The 26,972-nt window shown below is 41.9% G+C and overlaps 1 protein-coding gene across 2 annotated transcripts in view; it reads left to right on the top strand.

Moving 5' to 3' along the window:
* The window catches only part of LOC103824734 (mothers against decapentaplegic homolog 2-like), an 84,710-nt gene that overhangs the window by 37,534 nt on the left and 20,204 nt on the right, over positions 1 to 26,972 (top strand). Inside the window, exons 3-5 of one of the 2 annotated variants that reach the window (XM_009100032.4) lie at positions 24,334 to 24,423; positions 25,559 to 25,752; positions 26,247 to 26,381. In XM_009100032.4, coding sequence (XP_009098280.1) covers positions 24,334 to 24,423; positions 25,559 to 25,752; positions 26,247 to 26,381 — 419 coding nt within the window. The remainder of the gene's footprint in view (positions 1 to 24,333; positions 24,424 to 25,558; positions 25,753 to 26,246; positions 26,382 to 26,972) is intronic. The other variant, XM_018925223.3, reaches the window with a different exon arrangement.

The raw sequence follows: 26,972 nt of genomic DNA on the forward strand, positions 1-26,972 counted from the left end.
TCCTGGCCAAAACCAGGAGCCTGGTCCCTGCTGGTTTGGGTTCTGCTTTATGGGTCTGAACAATACCTAAGTCTTGCTTTACTGAGCTTAGACAATATACATTTTATTGTTATGGCTTTTCGTTTTTGGCACCCAATTTATATGTTTATATATATATATATATATATATATATATATATATATATATATGTTGCATACTATAGCAATAGAAGTTACCAAGTACAAGCTCCTGTGTGGAACATGGAGTTTGTCAGCTGCACAGCTTATCTTTTGCTGAGTTTGGGATCATGTTAATACAAGCAATAGTTCTGTGCTTTGTCTTTATGTTGATGGCTGGGGGAGCTATCTTGTGTGGACGATGAGGGATTATACCTCCTTCTGCCTGCCTGGCAGGGCAACCATGGGAGTTCATGGACAGGCAGAGCCTGGGACTTTTAACCCTTCTTGTAGATGATAGAAACCTTGCAAATGCTGATTCCTCCTGGAGTTGATAAAATAGAGTTTAGGATAGCAAGAAACGGGCAAGTGAAAGATGTTGAGAAAAGCTGAAAAGAATCCTAGGTGGGAGAAGATGATGGAGTGGCCTTTGGCTGGACTTTTCTTGTATAGCCATGGGCAGAACCACTTGTGTTCCTGTGACACAGAGACTGCATCTAGGGGGAGGCAATGGCTCAGAGCCAGGAGAGTGTGGTGATCTGAAGGAGCGCAGAGACGACGGGTGAGGAGGGTGGTAGTAGTGCCCTCCGTCTTCAGAGAAGAAGAAGAGGAAGATGATCTTTGTTCAGGAGACCCCTCAGCCCCAGGGGGTGAAATTTGGGGGGGGACAGGTGTCCCAAAAGGAGAGAGACTGTGCTCTTTTTGGAACTGGTCAAAGCATCCTTAAAAGGGAAAAACCCTAGAAGCAGCTCTGATCCATGTGCAGTGGTGAGAGCACTGGACATGGAAGGAAGAGGTCACGATGGCAAATGTTCTCCGGGTGGTGCCACATCTGACACGGAAACACGAGAGGTTTCGACTGTTTCCTGGGGAAGTCTGTGGTGCAAGAGGGACTCCTCTCTTCACAAGGAATTGAGAATTGATTATCTGAAGGGTGGTGATGGACTGAGAGTGGGTGATCTGAGGGGTGGTAACTGAATTGGAAATTTGGTGGGGGGAGGAGGAGGAAATTTGGAAGGTTTTCATCCTGTGTTCTGTGTGTTTCTCTTATAGTCTTAGGTTAATAAAGTTTTTTTTTCCTTTCATTCTTCAGTTGGAGCCTGCTCTGCTCTGTCTCTGATCACATCTCACAGTAGATACCAAAGAAGAAGTATTTTCATGGGGGCACTGGCATTGCGCCAGGCTCAAACCTTGACAAAAAGAAATATGGATAAGGAGAGCTACAGGTCTATATCATCAATTAGAAAGGGAGAATCACACACAGAATCACTAGGTTGGAAGAGACCTTTAAGATGATTGATCTCAACCCATGCCCTAACACCTCAACTAGACCATTGCACCAAGTGCCACATCCAGTCTTTCTTTAAACACATCCAGGGATGGTGACTCTACCACCTCCCTGGGCAGACCATTCCAGTACTTTATCACTCCTTACGTAAAAAACTTTTTCCTAACATCCAACCTAAATTTCTCTTGGTGCAGCTTGAGACTGTGTCCTCTTGTTCTGTCAGTTGCTGCTTGGAAAAAGAGACCAACCCCCACCTGACTACAACCACCTTTCAGGAAGTTGTAGAGAGCGATAAGGTAACCTCCGAGTCTCCTTTTCTCCAGGCTAAACAACCCCAGGTCCCTCAGTCATTCCTCATAGGGCTTGTGTTCCAAGCCTCTCACCAGCCTTGTTGCCCTTCTCTGGGCACGTTCAAGTATCTCAAGGTGCTTCCTAAACTGAGGGGCCCAGAATTGGACACAGTACTCAAGGTGTGGCCTCACTAATGCCAAGTGCAAGGGAAGAATGACCTCCCTGGTCCTGCTGACCACACTATTCCTGATACAAGCCAGGATGCTGTTGGCCTTCTTGGCCACCAGGGCACACTGCTGGCTCATGTTCAGCTGAGTGTCGGCCAGTACCCCCAGGTCCCTTTCTGCCTGGCCACTGTTCAGCCACAACGTCCCCAGCCTATAGTGTTGCAAGGGGTTATTGTGGCCAAAATGCAGGATTTGGCACTTGGCCTTGTTAAACTTCATCTTACTGGACTCTGCCCATCTATCCAACCAAGGAGGAAGAAGGAGAATCAGCAAAGGAGGAGTTAGATCAAGAAGCTGCTCCTTAAACACAGAAATTGAAAGGAGTGAGGTAAATCAAATAGGAAACTGAAGTTACTCGGTCCCTGATTTCATCAGAACTTCGAGGCTTGCATAAAGATTACAGCTGCTAGCAAGGTGAGCAGATCTCTGCATGGCTCCTTTGATGCTGGGATAATGGGGCCAACAGTCAGCAGTTAGGTCATGAAGCCAAACAGCTGGGATCCCTTGCTAAAGATTGGGAAATTGAAAGAGGAATTGGGAAGGAAGGAGCAATTTGCAGCCTTTGGAAATGGCTTCTCTCAAGCATGAGGGCAAGATATCCATTTAAGGAAGATCTTGTGAACTCCCCAGGGAAGTGGACCACTGCAGATGAAGGTATCCAGTTATTGGGAGAATTAGCTGTGCTGCAAGTTGTCTATAGTGATCTAAAGAATAACGTCCCTAAAGATCCAGAGGATGTCTCTTGCTCAATGGCCCTGTGGAGGAAGGTGATTCAAAGTTCCCCTGCATCATATTCCAGCAGCTTGGTAGCAATGTATTACCTGAAAATGGATATGCCAACTGTAGAGATGGAGCCAGGAAGACACTGAAACTTAGAAGAAACTGGGTACTTCCACATCCCTACAGGCCAGCACCTCAGCTTTTAGGGGCAGCCCAAGAGGTCAGTTCTCTCCTGCCCCAGTCAGAGGGAAGCCCCAAGCACAGGCCACGTAACGAACTCTGTTTCTTTGTGACCAGAGGGAGGACATGAGGAAGTCAGATGATGAACCCACCTCTAAGCTGGAAGCCCATGTCAGTGAACTGAGAGGGAAGAGAGTTGTTAAGAAGGGGCTGCCCGAGAAGGCTGTCACTGTAGTTGCTGCAGAGAGACAAGAAGACAATCAGCAATCTCCCAGACACAAGTGAAATCACTTCCTTTGACCCTGGTGAGGGGACATCAGGTGTGGTATTTCAAAGGTCAGACAGTGAGTACTCTGACCAGGAACAGGAATAGAGGGTCCCTGCCTTTGGCCAGGAGGAGGAAAGGGATGATCGAGTATACTGGACTGTGTGGGTTTGATAGCCTGGCACATCAGATCCACAGAAGTATAAAGTTTTAGTAGATACTGGTGCACAGTGTACACTGATGCCATCAGGATACAGGGGCACAGAACCCATCTGGATCTCTGGAGTGATAGGGGGATACCAAGGATTGTCTGTATTGGAGACTTAGGTGAGCTTAACAGGGGGCAGATGACAGAATCACCCCATTGTGATTGGCCCAGAGGCCCCTGTCTCCTTGGCATGGACTGCCTCAGGAGAGGGTACTTCAAGGATCCAAAAGGGTATTAATGGGCTTTTGGTGTAGCTACAATAAATACAGGGAAGGTTAAACAATTATCCACCCTGCCAGGCCTCTCAGAAGATCCCTTCATCTTGGGATTGCTGCAGGTTGAAGACCAGCAGGAGCCAATTGCCAGGACATTGCACTGGAAGCAATATTGCACAAACTGAGACTCCCTAGCTCGCATCTGTGAGCTGATTCATCAACTGGAGAGCCAAGGAGTGATCATCAAGACTCACTTGCATTTTAATAGTCCATACGGCTAGTGCCAAAGTCTGATGCAGGGTGTAGGTTAACAGTAGGCTATCATGGCCTAAATGAAGTAATGCTACCACTGAGTGCTGCTGTAACAGACATTAGAGTTCCAATATAAACTGTAGTCGAAGACAGCCAGGCAGTGTGCTACAATTGACATTTCCAATGCATTTTTCTCAATTCCTTTGGATGCAGAGTGCAGGCCACAGTTTGCTTTCATTTGGAGAGGTGTCTAATACACCTGGAATTGACTGCCCCAAGTGTAAGAGCCATAACGAGAGATGCAGGACTTCAGGCGGCTCTTCAAAATGCAGTTTATTGTATCCAAGATGTTACAACAGTCCAGGGTCGTGGGTGACAGAGCTTGTGCCTACAGCTGTCTGCTTCAGCTGCAGAGAAGCTTGAAGACCCTTTAGTTTTGGTTACATTGCATTATATACTTGTCTTTGCTGAGCATCTTAATACATAAGAACCAGTCTATACCTTTACTTATACCTATAGCCTATCATAACTACTATCATTACCGTCTTGTGGTTAATACTATCCAATCACATGAGTTAGTATGTTACAGTTTAAGCTTAAAGTTGTTTTTCAGTTTTCTTGCAGTGGGAAATTCTTAGACCTTTTTTCTACTTGCCGCATCGACATGTCTTGTTTGCCTGTGGTATCTTTCTGCTTGGTAAAAAACATCCTGTTGTTTGTAGTCAGCTTATCCTTTACTCTAAGTCATAAAACCTCTTTCCAACTTGACATAACCTTTGCCTTCTTAGTTGTCCAGCAAGACTGACTCAGCAAACCTCAATCTACACTTCTAATATTCTTCTATATCAAAACTTGCTTCGATCTCTATTTCGTTCTCAGATTCTACATTTAAAGATCTTTCTGCCAAGCATACATACCTGTTAAACTTTCTTGTCAGACTTTCATCCTTCCCAACATCTCCCCTATTCTGATAAACAACAAAGATGCTAGAAACTGTCTTATTCATCATTCTCTGCACACATTGAAGTGCACAGGGTACCACTACTATAACTACAATTATCACCACTAAAACAATCAAGCCTATTTTACAAAGTTCCTTCAGCCAAGGGGCAAAGCTCCAACCATCAAACAAACTATCTAGCCAAGATGTTTCATCTGTTGTAGTTTGGTTAGCTAAATCTCTTAAGTTTTGCAGCTGTTTATGAATAGAAGCAGAATGATCAGCCAAGTTCATACAAACACAATCCTTCAAAATCTTCACAGCCATGGCCATGTGCTAGTAAAAGAAAGTCAGTAGCGGCTCTATTTTGTAAAGTGGTGTCCTAGGGTGACGTTATGATGCTTGTATCCCCATTTGTGTGTTCTGTTTATGCTGGATATTATGCTCTGTGCCTTCAAGACTGGCTCTGCAGAGCGAATGTTTTGTTATCAGCCTGCTCTCCCATGGCTGGCAGGAAACAGAGAAGGGGCAGTACTGTCTCGGTTTGAAAAGACAGGAGTCTGCTAAGTAAGGCAGGAGCCTTCCCTGAAATGGAGAATGTAAACCCTCCCCACCCCTCCAAATTGCTAAAAATTTAAAATTAGGGGCTCTCAGGCAAAAATATGGGAGCAAGAAATAACAGTTCTTTACTAGGGAAGAAAAAAATAAAATGATAAAATAAACAATGCAGTACTCTAGAACAACACTGACAGAGTCAGAACTCAACCTGACACCCTGTTGGTCAGGGTGTTGGTAGCAATACAATTGGAAATGTGGCTGCAGTCCTCCTCGACTGTCAGGTGTGGTTCTGTTGGAGCAGGGGTCCTGTAGAAAAGGGGGTAGTCTTCCTCCGAAGATCCAGAAGAGGCAGTTGCTGTTCCTCTGGGAAATCCAGTGGAGAAGCCATGCTGGTAATTCCAGAGTATCCAGATTATATGTGGGTAGCAATGTTTGGCTCCTCCTTCTGGGCGGAGCATCTCACAATGGGATGCTATGGTTCTTATCAGTCATGCAGTGACATTCAATAGCCCGTTATCAGATGTCCCCTCCCAAGGGAGGAGTGATTGTGATCACTCAGAGAGAGAGATAAGGCAAACTGCCCACTTGACAAAAGAACTCTGACAAGTGCCATACAGATAGTAATAGAATACATCTTGCCTTGCAATCTGGAACAAGTACACGGTGCAGCTTTTGCTTTTTGCTTTGCTCTTGCTTCTGCTTTGCTCCTGCTCTGCTCTTGCTTTTTGCTTCTGCTCATTAGTTAGTTTAGCTAAGCAGTCCGAATTTTTCCCTGGACTGTTTTTCCTTTCCTTTTTTTGGAACCACTTGAACCTGCTCCAGACTGGAATCTGGGAAACACCGAGTTTGCACCTTGTGGTCTGCAGCAGCCATCCCCAGCACCAGAGGGGCTGATAACAGAGCAACTGCTCCCAAGAGAGACTTACTGAATTTGTCATCTTTTTCAGAGCGGTGAAGGAGAGTTGTCATCCGGTATCGTTCATTTTGTGTGCTGGGGGGTGTTTTGCCTGTTAAATAAACAGGTTCTTTCCACTTCTTTCCGAAGAATCCTTCCCTAACCGGTTGGGAGGAGGGGCCGTGTCGGTTTGCTTTCTGGAGGGGGCCTCCTTTGGAGGTTTTCTCCCAAATTTGCCCTAGACCAGGACAAGTGGCATGTCGAACTGCCTCTTCATCTGTTAGCAAATCACTAATCATAGCAGAGGTGGTGTTCTGGTTTGAAAGAAAAACCAGTGAGAGACTCCAAGTCAGAAATACAATTTATTAGGAAAAGGAAAAAACCCCACGAAATACATGCAATAATGCAAAGGAAAATCCACTGACAGAGTCAGAATACAACCTGACCCCCTGTTGGTCAGGGTGTTGGTAGCAATCCAATTGGAATGGTGGTTGCAGTCCTCCTGGAGAGACAGATGTGGTTCTGTTAAAGCAGTGATCCTGTAGAAGGGTGTAGTCTTCCTCTGAAGATCCAGTGGAACAGGCAGCTGTTCCTCTGGGAAAGCCAGTGGAGAAGCCGTGCTGGTGTTCCAGAATCTCAAGATTATATCTGGGTAGGAATGCTTGGCTCTTCCCTCTGGGCAGAGCATCTCACAATGTAATTTTTATCAGTCATGCAGTGACATTCAATGGCCCATTAACAGCAGATGTTTCTCTGGAGGGAGGATTGGTTTGTGGAAGAGATAAAGAAAACTGCCCAATTAACAGAAGATAACTGCCACACCTCTTACAGATGGCAAATAGAATACATATTGCCTTGCAATCTAGGACAGGTGGCATTTACTTCTTTACTGAACCAACACCCTAATTTGTTTAACTGTTTCAATACAATTGAAGAACTTAGCTGCGGCCAAAAAATGCTTGTAATAATTGATTTTCCAGAGTTCCAAGGGTGAAAATCACTATCACAGTTGCCCTCATAATGATGCCCCAAGGAAGATTTTATTTTTTATTTTTCTTTTTGATTGCTCTTTTGACACTGGAGGAATTATTGTAAGTTGTCCCGGGGCACGAGGGCCACCGTCTAGTTTTGAGGGAATACCTTGCCAAGCCCTGTCTCCACAGATGAGCCAAATTCCTTTAGGAAATCGAATTGGAAGTTTGTTAAAACAATCTGTATGAGGTTCATCATATGTAAGAAGCTTAATTTGATGACACCAAGAAGTCATATTACTATGGACTGGGTGATAAGGAGTAACATTTAGATGAGGCCCATTTTTTCCTACAAAATGAAACAAATAACAAGTGTCCATAGTTAATGAGCCTAAAATTTCTGATTCCTGAAGGTCAGATTTATCAACTTTAGGATTATCAATATAAGTTTTGTGTCTTGGGCTGGGAGATGGGGAAATGTGGTGATCATCATATGGCCAATATTTATCAAAAGTGACATTATCGAAATCTTCTGGGAAAGGCACTCCAACTAAGCAAGTTGAAAAAGGTTTATCAGGGCTTGTGTTGGATAAGCAGATGGTGTCAGAAAGAAACACAAACATTTGTCTTTAGTTGAGTTACATGTACATCTTCACTGCAAAAATAAAAACAAAAGGGTAAAAGCAGCCTGCATCTGCGCAAATAGTAATACAACTCCATTATTTTCTTGAACTGTTTCTGGCAGACAGTTTTCTCTGGGTGATTCTGTGTAGTTCACGTTTGGGTGCCTGTTTCTCGGCTTCCACTCGCGGGGTCACTGGCTGATGTGGAAGCATCAGTGGGCTTTGATGGGTGGTACGGTTTCACGTTTTTTGCTGGCAGCCACTTGAGTCCTTTATCTGTAGAAATACATGCAAACCCCTTCCCCCCTGTTCTAAGATCATATGGTCCTTTTATTTGTCCTGATTCTAGATTTTTAATTTAAACTGGGGGGTGCTCTTTCAGTTTTGGTTTTTTGTTATTCATAAAATGTCTGTAAATAAGAGGATCAGGCTCTTCTGTAGAACTGTTAAAAAAATTGTAAACACACAAAGCCTTATTCAACCTCCTTTGAGGTGTGTCCTGGGTGCCTCTCCCTTTCTGCTGATCTAAAAATGCATTTTAGAGTTTGATGTGTTCTTTCTACCATTCCCTGACTTGTGGGAGAGTAGAGAATACCAAATGTATGGTGAACACCCCAGTCATTTAAAAATGTGGCCAATTCTTGTGAAGCATATGAAGGACCATTATCAGTTTTGATTTCTTGAGGGACACCTAATGAGGAAAATGCTTGTGAAAAATGCTGGCAAACATGCTTAGCTGTTTCTCCTGTATGTACAGAAGCAAAAACTGCGTTTGAAAATGTGTCAATGGAGACATGGATATTTTTAAATTTCCCAAAAGAAGGGTACTTTGTGACATCTGTTTGCCATTTCTGCAAACTTTCCAACCCCCATGGGTTGGTTGCTTCTGTAGAAGGGATAGATTGGACAAGTTGGCAGTCAGGGCAAGCGTGTACAATGGCTTGTGCTTGCTTTAGGGAGATGTGAAAATCTCATTTGAGTGCCTGTGCATTTTGGTAAAAAAAGGCATGACTCAATTTAGCTTGTTCAGTAATGTTAGTCAAGGTAGCTGCAGGAAGCACTGAAGTGGAATCTTCAGTGTCTGCTGCAACCCTTTCCCCATACTCTGCTGATGCCAATGCATCAGCATGTGCATTTCCTTCTGCCATAAATCTGGGAGACCAGAGCGAGCTCTGATCTGAGAAACAAAATCAGGATTATTTCTGTATAACAAAATTTGATAAAGACAGGTAAGCCAATGACACAACTTGTCATTGTTAACATCCTTTAAAACAGACCCTTCAATTCTCTTAACAACATTAGCAACATATGCTGAATCAGTGACTAGGTTAAAAGGTTCTGGAAAGAGCTGAAATGCTCTTACAACTGCTGCCAATTCAACAATCTGAGGAGAACCTTAGACTTTTTGAACATCTTGTTCCCAGGCTTTAGTATCTTTATTTTGCCATGTAACTACTGCCTTGTGTGTTTGTCCTGACCTATCAGTGAAAAGAGTAACTGCATCTAAATATTCTTCACTGATCATGGTTTATTCTTTGTAGCATAATTTAGCTTTGATCAATTTGTGTGCTGGATAATGAATGGAACAAACACCTGGAGAATCTAACAAAGCATACAGCAAATCTTCTGACTTCTGCATTGCCCAATCAAAGTAGGTTTTATTCATAGGTAAATAGATGATGGCAAATTCGCGACCTGCTATAGAAAGAAGCCTAGCTCTGCCACTGATAATAATCTGAGATATCATCTCTAAAGATGTGAAGATTGTCTTTGGTGACCTGTAAGAAAGAAAAATACATTTAATTATTAACAAAGGATCTTTTTGAGAGGAGTCCCATTGGAAAATGAGGCCATACAGTCTCAGCGTTTCTCCTAAAACTGCAAGGAAAAAAGGTTTATCTGGAACATAGCGATGTGTTTGTCTATTTTGCAGAGCATCGGTAATTGTCTCTAAAGCCTTGCAGGCTTCAGGAGTAAGAGATCTCGAGGATGATTTATTTGGCTCCCTCCGTGGTTCTTGCTGTTGGTGGCGACTTGCCTGGCGATGAGATGCAGGTCCCGCTGTATTGAATTTGCAGGGAACCCCGTGGCAGGGAGGAATGAAGCATCTGACTCCATCTTATCAGAAGGCTAATTAATTACTTTATGATACTATATTATTCTATACTATATTACACTATATTACATTACATCCAAACTGAATCTGCCAAGCACTCAACTCTGCACACAACTGCTCAGAATCTTGTGACTGTCGGCCGACAGTCCCGAGTCACACACACACTTTGCCCTGATAGGCCAAGGAAACAAAACACCATCACTTTGGGTAAACAGTCTCCATATTGTATTCTACTTTTGCACAAACACAGGCACAGCAAATAAGATGAGAATTGGTTTTCCTTTCTCTGAGGTTCAGAGAATGTGAAACCCAGAAATATTCTTGGGAAGAATGGTGCCTTGCTTTTCTCTGTGAAGAGAAATGTGGCTACACCGCTGCCCCTGCAGAGTCAACTTCCGACCCCCATGCATCTTGGCCATGGAGCCCATGCCAGCCCTGCCACACACCCAAGGGTGGAAGCACAGCTCTACTATTTGTCATGGACTGATCCAAACTGAACTGGAAAAACGTGATGCCCCCAAGCATCTACAATATATTGATAATGACATTGTGCAGGGCAATAAGGCAGAAGAAGTGTTTTAGAAAGGGAAGAAAATAATTCAGATTCTTTGGAAAACTGAGTTTGCCAAAAAGAAAAGAAAGGTCAAGGGACCTTGGGAATAAAATGGCAGGGTGGACGCTGTCGTGCTTACAGAGGTGGTTAACAAAATTGCAACTTTTCTCACCAGCTAACAAGAAGGAAACAAGCTTTTCTAGGCCTTGTGGGGTTCTGGAGAATGCATGTTCTAGGTTTATAGCCAGCTTCTGAGCCCCCTCTATCAAATGGTCTGAAAGAAGAACCTCTTCAAGTGGGGCCTTGAGCAACAAAAGTTCTTTCATGAGAGAGAGAGAGAGAGAGAGAAAGGGGAAGACAGAAAGGACAGACAGAGACAAAGAGGAAGAGAGAAGGGAGTGAGAAAGGAGCAGAGAGGGAACGGGAGAGAAGGGAGGAGAGAGAGAAAAGAGAGACAAAGGGGGATGAGTGAGGAGAGGGAGAGCAAAGTGGAAGTAGAAAGAGGGAGAGAAAAGAGGAGAGAGCAGAAGACAGTCACCACCTGAGGATCTTACAGCATCCTCTGAGTTTTCCTTCATCTTGGACTTTGTTGTGGGGGTCCCAGAGTCATTCTTCTGGGGGTACCAACTTTACACAGTCCAAGTTTTGGGTATCTATGGGGTGATCACAATGGCATTCCTAAAACTTGGGTGTTGCAGTGAGGGAGACTCGGGACCCTCAATGTGAGAGTTCAGCAAGCTTTGTTTATTGATTAAAGCATCAGACATTTATGCACAACAAATAATAAGCTCATGCATATTCTGTAAGCTAAGCAGTCTATTGGTTATACTATAAATATCAGTTCCCCCCCTTACTTCTTCATTCCTTACGACTTACATCTTTTTTTTCTCATGTCTCTCTCTCAGCTACATCATCTTGTTATCATACTGCAGCTATGCTCAAGGCCACGGCGCCCTTGCAGGTGCAGGGACTCAGATTAGCTGGGTCCGGTACTTTTCCAATTCTCAGCTATCCAGAGCATGTCTATGTGGCCTTTGTCATGCAACCATCATCCCTCCACACTTGGGGTGATATGTGTATGAGCAGTGGCTTCTTTTCCCACAGTTTCCCATGGTTGGAATTTCTGTCCAGATGCATTAACCAGTATGTGCTAGCCAGATTTCACCTCTGCCCAGCCTGGAATTAGCACCTTTCTGTCACAAATTTCTCCCTCTGTGCTTATCTCAAGTTCCTGTTCCTGTGTCTTTTGGCAAGTTCTCTCCGTGGCCTTGACAGTGCTTAAGATGAGCAACTGTGCCTTTCAAGTCCTTACACCACCCAGCACCATCAATGTAACTCCTAAGCTATATCTCCCATTGCCAGATCTAGATGCCTCTTGAACACCTCCAGGGATGGTGACTCTTCTACTTCCCTGGGCAACCTATTCCAATGCCTGACCACCCTAACAGTGAAATTTTTTTTCTAATATCTAATCTGAATCTCCCCTGTCTCAGCTTAAGGCCATTTCCTCTGGTCCTCTCACTGAAGTATGGCAGAAGAGACCAGCCCCCACCTCACTAAAACCTCCTTTCACATAATTGTAGAGAGAGGTTAGGTCCCCCTGAGCTTCCTCTTCTCTAGACTAAATAACCCCAGCTCCCTCAGCCATTCCTCATAAGACATGTTTTCTAGACCCTTCACGAGTTTTGTTGCCCTTCTCTGGACATGCTCCAGCATCTCAATGTCCTTTTTGAAATGAGGGGCCCAAAACTGAACGCAGTAATCAAGGTGCAGCCTCACCAGTGCCGAGTATAGGGGGATGATCACTGCCCTAGTCTTGATGCATACACTATTTCTGATACAGGCCAGGATGCCATTGGCCTTCTTGGCCACACTGCTGGTTCATATTGAGCCAAGTGTCAACCAGCACCCCCTGGTCCCTTTCTGCCAAACAGCCCTCAAGCCACTCTCCCCTCAGCCTGTAGCACTGCATGGGGTTCCTGTGACTCAAGTGCAGGACCTGGCACTTTGCCTTCTTGAACCTCATGCAGTTGTCCTCAGCCCATTGATGAGTCTATCCAGATGTCACTGCAGAGTCTTCCTACCCTTGAGCAGATCAGCACTCCCACCCAACTTGGTATTGTCTGCAAATTTACTGAGGATTCACTTGACCCCTTTGTCCAGATCATCAATAAACATGTTAAACAGGATCACCCCCAAAACTGAGCCCTGGGGAACACAGCTAGTGACCGGCCACCAACTGGATTTAGCTCCATATACCATAACTTTCTGGGCCTGTCCATCTAGCTGTTTTTTTACCCATCTAAGAGTCCACCCATGCAAGCCACAAGCAGCTAGTTTTTCTAAGAGGGTGCTGTGGGAGATGGTGTCAGATGCTTTATTGAACTCTAAATAGACTACATCCACAGCCTTTCCCTCATCTACTAAGTGGGTCACTTTGTCATAGAAGGTGTCTTAGTTTAAGGCAATTTAACATGGATGCAAATGAGTTACTTCTTTAGTTGTAATGAATCCCTTCCCACCAATAAGAAGAAACTAATACAAGTAGATATAAGTGAAAAAATAAGTTTACTAAAAAATGAAACAGCAACAGGCAAAAAATAAGTTGTAGACACTAGTTACAAAGTTGCTGAAATCCCACAGACTCCCTGTGAGCAGAGAAACCCAAAATGGCAAAGTGTCTCCTTCCCCAAGAGGGTGCTCGCTATGTGTATAGAGAGACAAAGAGAAAAGACAGTGGCAGCCCTCCCTCCAACATGGCATGCTCTTCAGGTGCCTGTGGGGTCTGTGGGACAAAAAGGAGATGGCAGACTAACCCCCCTCTGTGTACCCTTGCCTCTGGAAAAAAATAAACAGGAAAGTAGGAGCTTATGAAGCAGTTTTGTGGAAGATGGGGATTGCTGATGTTTGTGAGTTTTTGATCGTGAAATGCAGCTTCTTGAGTTGCTATTTTTGTGAGTCCAGAAACCTGCCTGAAACAACCCCCTCCAGAGGCCAGAGAGAAACAGAAAATAAACCACAAAAGGGAGCCTCTGCCTTGAGCAAGAGCTACAAGGTGAAAGAGAGAGAGAGACAAAATGGCAAGAGAGAGAGGGTTCCCTGCATGCTCCAACTTTTAAAAGCCCTGGGCAACCCCTGCCCAGAGTCTTAAAGAGACAGTAACAATTTTGGGCACAGATAGCTATGAAATACAATAACATTTTGGGTTACCCAGGACAAAGGAGATCAGGTTGGTCAAGCAGAACCTTCCTTTTGTAAATCCATGTTGACCAGGGCCTGATCCTGTAGGGGGATACAATATAAGAAATTAAAGGTAGTATAGAAAGCAATCTTACCCCTAAGGAGTTGCAGCTGAGCCAATTATTTGAGATTAGGAACAGGCCTGACTTTAACAGGCCTCAGCTGTAGCCAATAAGAAGAACAGTGTTATAAAAGAGTGGATTGGTTTGTTGAGAGGGAATTGGAGTCAGTTGGGTACTGTGAGAAGAAGGATGAGTCAGTGCTTAGAGGAGCTGCCTACAAGAAACATCAAGGAGGTATCAAACTTGAGCAATATGGAACCTTTGCAATATAATGACAATAGAACCATTGCAATATAATAACAACGTGATCCACTCATTGTCCTGCATGTGCCATGTAGTGGCACTCAGGATCATCTCTTCCATAACTTTGCCTGGCACCAAAGTAAGGCTGAGAGACCTGTAGTTCCCCGGATCATCCTTCCAACCCTTCTTGTAGATGGGCATTACATTTACTAATTTCCAATTAGCTGAAACTTCTCTGGTTAACTAGGATTGCTGGTATATGATTGAGAGTGTTTTGGCAAGTTCTTTTGCCAGTTTCCTCATTACTCTGGGGTGGATCCCCTCTGGGCCCATAGACCTGTTGGTATCTGATTGGCATAGCAGGTCACTAACCATCTTCTCCTGGATAATGGGGGCTTCACCCAGCTCCTGGTCCCTACCTTCCAGCTCAGGGAGCTGGTTATCCTGAGAACAACTTGTCTTGATATTAAAGACTGGGGCAAAGAAGCCATCAAACTTCTGCCTTTTCTTCATACTGATGCATGGACAGACAACTCTTCAACTAATTAAAGTTGAAGAGTACTTATTGCAGCACACTGGACACATGTGGAATCATTTCCAAATACATGTGCAAGGAGTTGCAGACTCCTGCTTTCTACTTATACAGAAAAGGTTTTACATATCCAAGTGGTTTCTAAGGATGCATAATACGTAATCATTACCTGCCTGCTTTGTATTATAATCAGCTGAAATATCCATTACAGCTGTGCAATTGTACTCCCTTAATTGGGTCTGTGGGATTTTTGAAATAAGGGAGTGGGGGTATGGGAGGAAGAAAGCCATCTTCCTCGTGGTAAACTCTTCACCCATGGCCAGTTGGCAGGACTTTTTGATCTGCTGGTCATGGTCCAAACATCTCCTTACTGTTTGATTATTCTTAAGGTAAGGTATTTCTATGGTCTCTGCTCCTTCACAATTGCTACATCTATCCCTGTCATTCCTAGCTTCTCTTTCCTAATGTATTTGTTACTCTTTAACTAAGGTACTTGAGTCTTGCCACCTATATTACTAACTTAGCTTCTTAACTAATTTTAAAATCTTAACTAAAATATGCAGTCTTCTACTATCCCAATTGTATTCCCAGCTGGCCCCTTGACTCATCTACAGTTTTCAATTATCCTAAATATATTTCCAGCTGACCCCTTGACTCAATACCCTAACACTACACTACACTACCCTCTGCATTCAATAAATGGAGACTCTCCTTGACCCTCCTTTTGCTGCAAATATATTTATAGAAACTTTTTTTTAACTGCAGCAGTCTTTAACTGCAGCAGTCAAATCAAGTTCTAGTTGGGCTTTCATCCTTCTCATCTTTTCCCTATATATGTCTCTTGTGATATCCTTATAGTCCTTCCAAGTTATCTGTCTCTCCTTCCAGAGATGATAGATTTTTTTTTTCCCCCTAAGTTCCAGCCTAAATGTTCTGTTTAACCAGGCTGGTCTTTCCCCGACAACTTGTCTTTCTACACATGGGGACAACCTGCTCCTGAATATTTAACAATTCTTTTTTAAAGCATATCTAGCCTTCCTGGACACCTTTGCCCTTCAGGACTGACTCCCCAGGTACTTTGTCAATAAATGTCCTAAACAGGCCAAAGACTGCCCACCAGAAGTCCAAGGTGGAATTTGGCAGACTTGTTAGGAACTGTCTGTGCTGAATACAATATTTTACGTAAGCCAATGAACTTTTTTAATAGCTTTGTTTCATCTATATTACACCTAAGCTTGTCAAATCAGGCTTTCCTATTACTGTTGTCTTTGAGACCCTCTCTGAACTAGTTCCAAAGGTTTGGTATGTTTCCCTCGCAGCTGTTCTTGAACCTTAGGTGTATCAGGTAGAAAACTGGTATGAGAGGAAGGATTCTGTTATTTCATCCATCAATTAATTGATCCTTTTCTCAAAGTTAGTATCAGTGGAATGTAATGGGACAGTGTCTTCACAGGAGCTTCACCAGTGATGAACCAAAAAAAGCCCCACAAAAAACCCCAACCACACAAACAAAACCTAATTAGTATACAAGGTACAAATCTTTAATCTGCGGACTTTAACCTGTTTTCTCAGGCAAATTTTTGACAAGCAGCCATGAGCTATGTTAATGCATTGGCATTTGCCCATTTGTTGTGAGAAAATAGGATTCTCTAAATCTAGTGGTCATTTCTTACTGCTCTAACTCTTGTTTTGATAGCTTGGTGTAGCTCTCAAAGCAAATTCTGCACCTCTTTTCTACCCCCCTGACAAAGTTAGTAAGTCGAGGTAGTAAGTCCTGTAAATGTTAGGCTGGTATAAAGGTGTTTGTGTCCCTGTGCTAAGTAACTTCTCCTGTTCAAGTGAAAACCTGATCATGTTTTTTGTTGCATTTTTCTTGTTTAGTCTTTCAGTGAAAATGTGAGTAAAAACAAATGTCAGACTCACATCTATAAGGAAAGATTTTGCATAACAATTCTTTAATTTGAAAACTTTAATCTCCTACTTTAAAACAGATAAATGGGGTACTGTCATGATTTAATAATTTTTTTTTTTTTCAGTCACAGCTCCAGCACTACAAATGCCTCAGAAAATGTAGGGGTAGACAGATTAAATGGAAGAAATGCTTGTGATTATAGGATGCAGGAAAAAACCAAATGGAGATGATTGCCTTGAATGTGGAGTTGGCAAACTTCTTAGTGGATGTAGATTTTAAAAGATATGAAAGATTCAGTAGAAATGTTAGTGGCTCAATGTAATATTTCACAAATAAGCAAGTTGAATGTCCAAGACCATTCTGTAATGATTTCTGTATAATGTGGGCTTTGACAAGCATGATGCTATTTGCATTTCAGGTTTTATTTGCCATTTCTCTCGTGCTAGCACTTCAGGTAAAGTGGAGGCTGTCAACTGGACTTGGTGCCTTTTAAGCTCCTTTACAGTTCTGCTTTCTGAGACTGAAGAAGAAGAAAGTTATATTTAGCAACTTCTGTATAGAGTTTCTGGTACTTCATATGTAAATATCTTTGAAGTGGTTCTGATGATGTGCCATTCACAAACCTGGGAATTGTGTAGAAGAACAGTAATTGGCATGGCCCAGTGCTGGGGAATGTCCTAGCTGCTTTCTAGCATTAATGATCACGTTCCAGGGCATGGGAATATTTCCAGACAAGACTTAATTTATGAGTACAGATGTTAATCCTTGATTCTCCTAAATTCTTTATGGAATAAGGAATAGAAAGGACTCTTCACAAGGGGTTTTGGATGCTTTGGATGTAAGTTTAGGAGAGAATGCATCCTATTTATTTTGGGACAGTAATTCTGTACTCCTGTTTCCCTTTCAGAGGGTTTTAGTGGTTGCTTTACAGTGATTGTTTAAACATCTTTCAGAATGCAGTCACCTTTCCAGCAACACCTTTCTGGGATGAATAGATGTGTCTACCCTCTGTCAGGCTATTGTTTGCGTATGAATGAACAGATTGTGGTCTTTCATGGAAGTGCTGTGCATGAAGTATGCTTTTTAGGGTTGTGAGGAATTTCATTCTGATTTAGTGTGTATGTGTGTGAATATTAAGAGGCCTTGTTTACTGTCTGGGTGATATAGTGGGAGGACAGTCTTGCGTCTCAGGTAATGGATCTTTTATGTAAGCAGGAGAGTGGAGGGACCACTCTATTTCCTCAGATGTTTCTTCTAGTGAACAGTAAAAGCTATTTTGAGCTGACTTTATTGATTGTATGGGTTGATTTCCTGCAGGCTCTTCTGTGTTTGATTGTGGATTATTGGAGTTGAGTATAGTCATAGTGTAGATGAACCAGTAAAAGATTTCTATTAATCCTAACTCTAAGCAGACACATTCTGAAAGATAGCATGTAATGTAAGCTGCTGTATGTTAGAGCAGTTTTGCTCTAACTTCTGTTTGTTTTTTCTGTACCTCCTGGCCTGCCTTCCCTCCATGGTGTCCTGAGCTTCGTTGTAACCTATGACTGTTGCAGTCACTTCAGGATACCATTTTTCGTTTTGTAGGTTATGAAATATGCTGTCAGCTTTGATAGTTTGAATATTTATAGATAAAGAGGTTAGCAATATAAAATACTGTTCCTATTCATCATGCTTTGTCAGGAACTGTGAAATTTTACTATTGCATGTGCTATTTCAAGTTTTGTGCAGCAAATGTGTGGCATGCCATGCTTTCACCAGTGATGCACCCCACAATTCTGGGAATGTGTAATCTGTAATAGTGTCAGCTTTAGAGCACTGCTTTGCATAAAGGATCCATTGCTCAAAGGTAATGAGCTGACTGTGTCAATTAATATGCAGCAGGCTTTGTGTCTGCTGATTGTTCTTCTGATTTAATGTATGTGATGGTCTGTCTTGCAAGCAGCAGTGGTGAATATTTAAGGACACAGTACAGTATTGGAATGCTCCCTGGTATTGTAAATCAATGATGACTCCAATGAAGGGGAGAGAGAATGATGCATCTGACTCCATCATCCGAAGGCTAATGAATTACTTTATTATACTATACTATGTACATTTCATCTTAACTGAATCTGCCAGGCACTCACTCTTGCTCACAACTGCACTCATCTCTGATTCTCTCGTGACTGTCCCGTGACAGTCCCAGACACATACTTCTTGGCCCTAATAGGCCAAGGGAACAAAACATCCTCACTTTGGGTAAACAATCTCCATATTGCATTCTACTTTAGAACAACACAGGCACAGCAAGCAAGATAAGAATTGTGTTTTCCTTCTTCTCTGCTTGTCTCACAGTTTCTCTCTGGTCAGAGGGAATGTGAATACCACACCCTGGCATCCCACAGGCGCCTTATGCATCTTCAGGGCAACTATTTAAATCATTATGCAGCTTCTGGCAGTCTTCCATTCTAGAGACATCTTAGGAATCTGAAAAAGAGAGGCTGTATGCTCTGCTGATATAGTGATGCTCAGGATCCCTCTTTTCCCCACTTTCTAGAGATCCGTGATGTTACCTGTGTCTGAGATAGATGTAACTTGTTCGGGAGAGTTGGCTCTTTGAAAGAGCTGGATCTAAATCAGAGAATAGGCCTTCTCATCTGACACTGCTCCTCTCTATTAGACAAATGTTCTCTACCACAATATTTTACTTGTGTCTGTAATCAGTAAAATGTCAAAGGCCATATTTTATGTAACAATTTTATTTGTGATAAATGCAGGCTGCTGTCCACAATTATAGTCTTATTCCTGATTTGTAGTGTTTGTGAAGCTCTACAGTGAATAGAAGTGATCTAGATGAAAAGTAACTCTCAAAAGTTAAATTTTTTGCCATGTATGTTCTGTGGTCAGGTAGCCAGTTGATTGATTTGGGTTGCTGCTCAATGGCATGAACATTTCAGCCTCCCTGGAATGACACTAAAAGTGAGGTGTTTGGGACAGGCAAGAAGGGGACAAGAACCATTAATTCCCTTCATCAGTAGCCCACACTTATGTCTTGTTTTTTGTAACACTACTGAATTTTCCCTGTGTAGAGAAGGGAAATAAAAATACCTACTGTCGTTATAGAGTACGACATGTTACAAAATACACTACTTCATCAGAAAGGGTGCAAGAGAGAGATTACAGCAACATTGCTTTTATACTTTTTCAAGACACTTACACCCATCCAACATACACATTCAGTGCCCATTGGTCATAAGAGAGAAACAAAGTTTCCAGTAGGTGAGGAAGGAGCCACGTCACTCTGTGAGCCAGCCAGAGTCCGTATCTCTTAACTTTCTCTCCTTCATCCTGTCTCCTTGGTAACAACCTTGGTCTTCCTTCAGGAGAGATATGGGGCTTCCTTATCTTCAGGAGGCCCTTTCTAGCTCACAAGGACAGCACAGAATGTCTTTCCTACAATTCCCCCTTTAGTATTTGACCCGCAAATATAACTGCTAAGGACTTCTGCAGGGCCCTTGCAAAAATCCAAGCAGATGGAGTATCCATTCACTTACAGATAACCAACTTCTTCCAACTCCACAACACACACCCTCACAATCTTAAGGTTCATATACAAACAAAGTACATAAAGACAGATCTTCAAACACCGTTACAGACTTCACACTTTCCCGATGACACATTTGTAGCAGAATGACACCTTCACCTCTAATCAAATAACTTTCTCCTACACAGAGTGAGAGACCAAGTCATCTGCCTAGTCACCACTCAGAACTAAGTAGCATCCACTTAACCTTGCAACTGGTTGCTGCTCTCATAACAGGCAACCAACCTAGTTGCTCAAAGTGTGGACTTCAGCTACTAATTAAACTCCTATGCAAAGGCAACACTTCTTCCTTAGGTACATCAAATTCCCCTATTTTGGGACCGTTAGTGCCTTCAAAAGGAAATGGTACAAGACACACTTCTCAGTACTACCAACCTCTCTGTAAGAGAATTCAAGGAAAAGAAGCAAAAGTAACATCCACTAACTTAAATTTTGGAATTTCAGCGTAAGCCTGAAACTTCCTTTACTCTGTCTTGGATTACCATCTTTACCACACATTCCTTGAGGGTCCATGCTTTCATCTACCTAATAACCAATGCAATCACCTATTCATTTGGCTCTCACTGTAGAACCACTCATCCTGTCCTTTTCTGTGTGCTCCAAATAAAGTTTGACACAACAGGCAGAGACCCAACGAGGGCCATTTTCTGTTAAAACACATGCGTATCCTCTTCCCCATGTTACTAGTTCCACTGGGCTGGTCCACTTTCCTGTAATTAAATTTTTTACCCTTACCTTGATACCTTTCCTAAAGTTCGGCTGCTTTGAATTTAAAGAGGAAAAATGGTAGAATATAGGAGAGACTTGTAAGTCAGTAAAAGGACAGAAAAAGTTTAAGGTGTAAATGGCTTTCTCTAATCTCACTTGAGGTGACTCCTGCATTCCCCCTTTTTGTTTTTGTACCTGGCGCTTCAACACACCATGAGCACATTCAATAATGGCTTGGCCTGTCGAAGCATGAGGGATACCAGTAGAATGACCAACACCCCAGGCACGAAAAAACACTTCCAATTTCTTTGAAACATATGCCAGGCCATTATCTGTCTTTACATGTGATGGAATGCCTAAGATGGAAATGGTGTGGCAGAAATGACCAATAACATCCCGAGCTGTTTCACCTGCCAATTCTGAGGCAACCATGGCATGCGAAAAGGTGTCAGTTGTGACATGAACATAGTTAAAAGGACAAATTCAGGCATTTTTGTAACATCTGTTTGCCATTCTTACAAAGAGAGTAAGCCTCTCGGATTAGTGCTGTAATATTGTGAAACATGAGACATATGACAATCAGGGTAAGAAGAAATAATTGACTTTGCTTTCACTATGTGATAGTTTAAATAGCTGCTGTAGTGCCTGAGCACCCTGATGAAAAAATTGGTGAGATAGAACAGCTTGCTCTAATACATTAGGCACTGTTTTTGCTGCTGAGGCAGCCACAAGGGAATCCACATAGGCATTACCTTCAACAAAGAATCCAGGTAGCGATGTATGGCTATGAATATGCATAATAAAATAAGAATGCTTTTGATTACAAATAACGGTCCACAATTTCAACAACATAACAAATAATGGTTTCTCCTTTACGTTATACAACACAGCTTGATCCAACTGCTTCACTAAATTAGCAATATATTAAAGAAGGCACAGTGAAGGCGAATTTTTCCTTATCCTGATCAGCCAATGGAATTGTAGAAAAGCAATCTTTCAAATCAACAATAACTACTTCCCATCATTGTGAAATCATTGTAGGTGTTGGGAGACCTGATTGTAAAGCGCCCATTGCGGCCATCACAGCGTTTATCTGCCGCAAATCGTGCAAAAGTCTCCTTTTACCAGATTTCTTTTTTATTACAAACACTGGTGCATTCCATGGGCTAAATGAGTTTTCAATATGTCCAGCTAGTAATTGTTCTTCCACTAAGCCTCGCAGGGAAAAAAGCTTTTCAGTAGGCAGGGGCCACTGATCAATCCAGACAGGCTTATCTGTCAGCCATGTCAAGGACACAACCGGACGTTTAAAGCCCTGCCTCCCAGTGGCCCCCACTAAAAATCCATGGTAATTTTAACACCCCATTGGGTTAAGCAATCACGTCCCCATAAATTAGGCTGAGCATTAGTAACATATGGTCTGATGTTTGCTTGTTGGCCTTCCGGATGTGTTACAGCCATCGCAGATAAAGCACCAGCAGCTGACCCACCTAACCCAACAACTCCAAAGGCTGATTGGGTGAGGGGCCATGTTGGAGGCCAAACAAACTGTGAAATTATAGTTACATCTGCTCCTGTGTCAAGTAAACCTGATATTGTTGTAGTTTCTGGGTGACGTCCCTTAGCAGTGACCAAACATTGTATTACTGGACGCTCATCTGTCACCTTCTGAGTCCAGAGAACCTGAGGTGGTCCTGTAGATCCCAAACCTCCAGTGCCACGACTCTGGTCCACTACAGTTGGAACACAACTCATAAAAGGAACAAGTTGAGCAATACAAGTAATTTTTTGAATCATAACAGGAGGTTCACTAACAGACACCATAGCCTGAATTTGTCCCACATAATCAGAATCAATAAGACCCAAGTGGACATTAATACCTTGAACAGTGCTACTAGATCTTCCCATCAAAAAAGCACTCAAGCCTTGGCCTATAGGACCATAAGCATCAAGAGGCACTTTAGATATACCTCTTGTCAAAATAGTCACTGTGTCAGCTACCGGTATATCAATCCCTGCCGAGCCTCTTTTGGCCCCTGTGTATCAGTCACAAATGGAGAGCTTTGCAGTACTGGCAGGGCTCGCGATTGTGGTCGGGGTATTTGTGTCTCCACGCACGCCTTTGCATACCTCCTGCAGTTTCCCTGCGCTTGTCGACCACCTGAAAAATATCTTAACTTAAAGAATTTAGCAATATGGCCAAAGTTACCACAACGAAAAGAAGGCACTTTACTGGTCCAAACTACCCAAGAGTGTGCACATCGTCCAGCAGTTTGAGGGCACCGGGTCTTCGCATGCCCTGATTCTTCACAAGCAGAACATCTGGGTGAGGACTTCATGACTCTTGCCAAAGCAGCCATTTTATGTTCAACTGAACCAACCTTTGAGCAAGCAACTACAAGATCAGACAGCGAGGGATCTCCTACAATCGTCATTCACATTTTCAAATTGCAACACCTATATTTAAAACCAGGAGTTTGGTTAACTTGGATTCTTTTCTTTCTGTTGCAATTTTTCAGAGGCTATTTATTTTAAAGGGACTGTAGCAGACAGTCAAACTTCAAGCTCTGTAATTAGGAAATAGAGATGTAAGTTGCTTTTGAACCAAATTCTCATAATTTCTTAGGTGCATAGTCTAGTTGTATGCCACTTCTATAAAAATAAACTGTCCATTTTTAGTGATCACAGAGCAAGTCTGTGATAGAGGTGAGCTGGATTTATGTTTCTGAGTCTGCTTTCTATTTACAAACCCATGCTGTTTTCTTGCTTTAAATCTGATTTTGCCTTTAGTTTGTGCCTCTGACTGAAGGCTCCTTTTTCTTTACTGTTGTGATCTTGTCCTTGAACCAGTTTGGTAAAAATTAGTTGTCTCTTTTTTCCTTCTTCTTCATTTAGCAATTAAAGGTTTGTTATCCTGTAGTTGTATCATAAAATGCTATACTGTAAAACTGTGTTAAACATTCTGTGTTTTGTATACTGTGGAAAAGAATATGTAGTTCTTTAATCAAGGAGAGTACAGAAAACAGTGAGAAGTATTAGCTACGATGTGCTTTTCTTTAAAGTCTGAATTTTCCTGTTTTGGGGAAAGCAGCAAGTTAGTATGTGCATGGAGAATGAGATTAGTGCTTAAGTGGTGGTACCTGAAACTTAGGTTGTGACGTTCAGTTTCAGATATACATGGCATTTGTTTGAAGTCTTAGGGAAGCTTATGTTTAAAAACAAACAAAAACCCCCCAAGAAACAAACCCAGAAACTACCCTTTAAAATGGAATTTTTTAAGAGCTAGGCTGAATAAGTTTAGCCTGTTTTAAGTAATGTTACAACTGTACTGACTACTTAAAAGCAGAGAACTTGTTCAACTTTAAAACATTTATCATTTACCTTGAATCACTTGTTCCATTTTGATAGCCTCCTTCATATAGAAAATACAGCATGCGATGTCAGTCTAAATGCAAGTCAAACAATGCTCTATCTTCTATGTGAAAGGAAGTATTCTGTATGTTTTCCCATGTTTGACACCACAGTGTTTTGAATAACCATGTTCCATATTCATATCAATTTTTTGTTTTTGTTTTTAATTTATTATGCACAGCACTTGTTCAGAAATTTGGGGACTGAGTACACCAAACACGATAGATCAGTGGGATACAACAGGCCTTTACAGCTTCTCTGAACAAACCAGGTGAATATTCTGCCCTCTTACATCATAGTAATCTTGTGGGAGGGATTGGCTTTGGAGGGTCTGTAATGGGATGCTTTAGCTGTAAAATAGACTAAAATGCTTCCTAGGCTGCTCATGGTACAGCATTTTAAGATATTTGCTTGCCACTGTAGAAATCCAAGTGTTATCAGCTGATGTTTTGACCAATGAAATTCTAATTCTGCAATATTGATTTTTCATGACAGTGCTATTGAAAGAATGGGAAGACTTGTTAAATGCAAGCTCTAATATGATTTGGTATTTATATTAACAAAGTTGGGAAGCTTGATTCTTTAGGCCTAATCTTAAAAAGTATTTAAACTGCTTTGTATGTCACAAGCTTTCAGTTAAATCTTGCTAATTGGCTCAGAAATGAGCTACTAAAGAATTGTTTGTAAATTCTTCAGTAGTTAATGGCAGGCAAATTCTAAACAGGGTCTTTATTTTTTCATGTCACATTACTTGATTTCTGTATTCAGGTTTGTCTCCCATCCCATAATAATCATAAACATCTGCATTTGTGTAAGCATATGCAGTCTGTCTTAAAACTAGCAAAATTATTTCAGCTGGTAGTAAGGCAGACAAAGTCAAGAAGATAAACTGTACAGTCCTTAAAAGATGTGCATTCTTGCTTTTTGCATTACAGTTATACTGCCATGTGGATCACTTGGGCAGCTGACTGCTTATAGGCTTATTTGCAGTCGTGTGGAAATTCTTAAACTTAAAGCCATAAAGCATTTATGCCACAGCAAAGCTTTAATGTTTTGTAGTGGAAGGGACTATTAAGTGTGTGATCTTTTTTTATCAACTCTCTTCTGCATTTAAAAGATATATGAAGCAATCATCCTAAATACTTGGTTGGAGGTAAAGTGGCTTTCAATGAATTCTAAATTTAACTGCCAATGATTAGAGCAACCCAAATACAAGTTAAGAGACTACTGATATGATCATTTTTATCACATTTGAAGCTTTTCAACAAGAGTATAAATGTCACTAGCCGTATCAATCCACTGAATTCTGAGAATGAATAAACTACCCATCCCATGTGTGTACACTCTTGCTTAAGTGGCTAAGAGCATGCAGTCTGTAAAATCTTTTTAACATCTTTTCCCTCCAGATCTCTCGATGGCCGTCTACAGGTATCTCATCGTAAAGGATTGCCACATGTTATTTACTGTCGTTTGTGGCGTTGGCCAGATCTTCACAGTCACCATGAACTTAAAGCAATCGAAAACTGTGAATATGCTTTTAATCTTAAAAAGGATGAAGTATGTGTAAACCCTTACCACTACCAGAGGGTGGAGACACCAGGTAGGAAGACTACTTCTGTCTTTGTATAGCATCTGTATGCACTTGATCAGCATGTTATAAGTGAAAAAGAGAAAAATGCTTTCTTTTGCCAAAAGTACGAGATTCTTGGAGATACAGCTTTTGAGAAAACCACCCCTGATAGTTTTTAATAGTAAAGTTAGTGAAAAATCTTTCTGAATGTGGAGATACCTTTACTCTGATAAACATTTCCAGGACCACTAGTAGTTTCCAGATGGCTAAATATGACCCAGACTTAAAAGGAGAACAGAGATGATTCACCTTTGCTACTGTGGAATAGTCTTACTCAAGAGGCACTTCAGGAATCTGTTTCTACCACTAGCAGTACAATCGTAATACTAGCAGTACTGAGATTCAGAAAATTTCAAAACATCTGAAGATATTGTTAGATGGTTTAGATAGATATTTTTTCCTTTCAGCTCACAGAAGCGTGCATTTTTAGGGTCTTACCAATGCTTTGAATTTTGCTTTTCCAGTCTTGCCTCCCGTACTAGTGCCACGGCACACTGAGATTCTAACAGAACTGCCGCCTCTTGATGACTATACCCATTCCATTCCTGAAAACACTAACTTTCCAGCTGGAATTGAACCACAGAGCAATTACATACCAGGTATTTTCTTAACTTTCACTGTAAACAGTATGTTTGACATTGTGCTGCTGAAACAAAGATGGTAATTTTATGCTCCTAAGTGTTCAAATTAATTGCAAGATGTGCCAATAAGTTAGATCTTGTTGATTTTGTGTATTAGTTCCAATGCAAATATCTGGACATTGCTGTTTGCAGAACACGATCCTGTGTGAAACTATATTGCTTACTTGGTTTCAGTAGCTCATTTAAGATTCAGAATGCTAATGAGTGAAAAATAGACCTTTGTCTTATGCTTTCAAACTGTTTTACAAGCATATAGGGGTTGCCAAATGCTGTGTGTTGGAGATTGAGCAGCAGTTTACTACTCAATCTCACCACATGTAGTTTGTGGAGAAAACTTTAAGTTGCAAATCAGTGACTTAATGTTTTGATCTGTAGTCCACAATTGATCAAGGTCTGCTTTGTGTGCTTGCTTGGTCTGCTATTGTGTGCACAGTTTTGTCTTTTTAGTATGAAAGAGCAACCTAAAAATATTGAAATCGAAGAATTCCTTCTTCCCCTTCTTTGCCCCTTCCCCACCCCAAGACTAACCTGCTACAGTGCACCCAAAAC

The sequence above is a fragment of the Serinus canaria genome, chromosome W (assembly GCF_022539315.1).
Source record: "Serinus canaria isolate serCan28SL12 chromosome W, serCan2020, whole genome shotgun sequence".
Classification (NCBI taxonomy): domain Eukaryota; kingdom Metazoa; phylum Chordata; class Aves; order Passeriformes; family Fringillidae; genus Serinus; species Serinus canaria.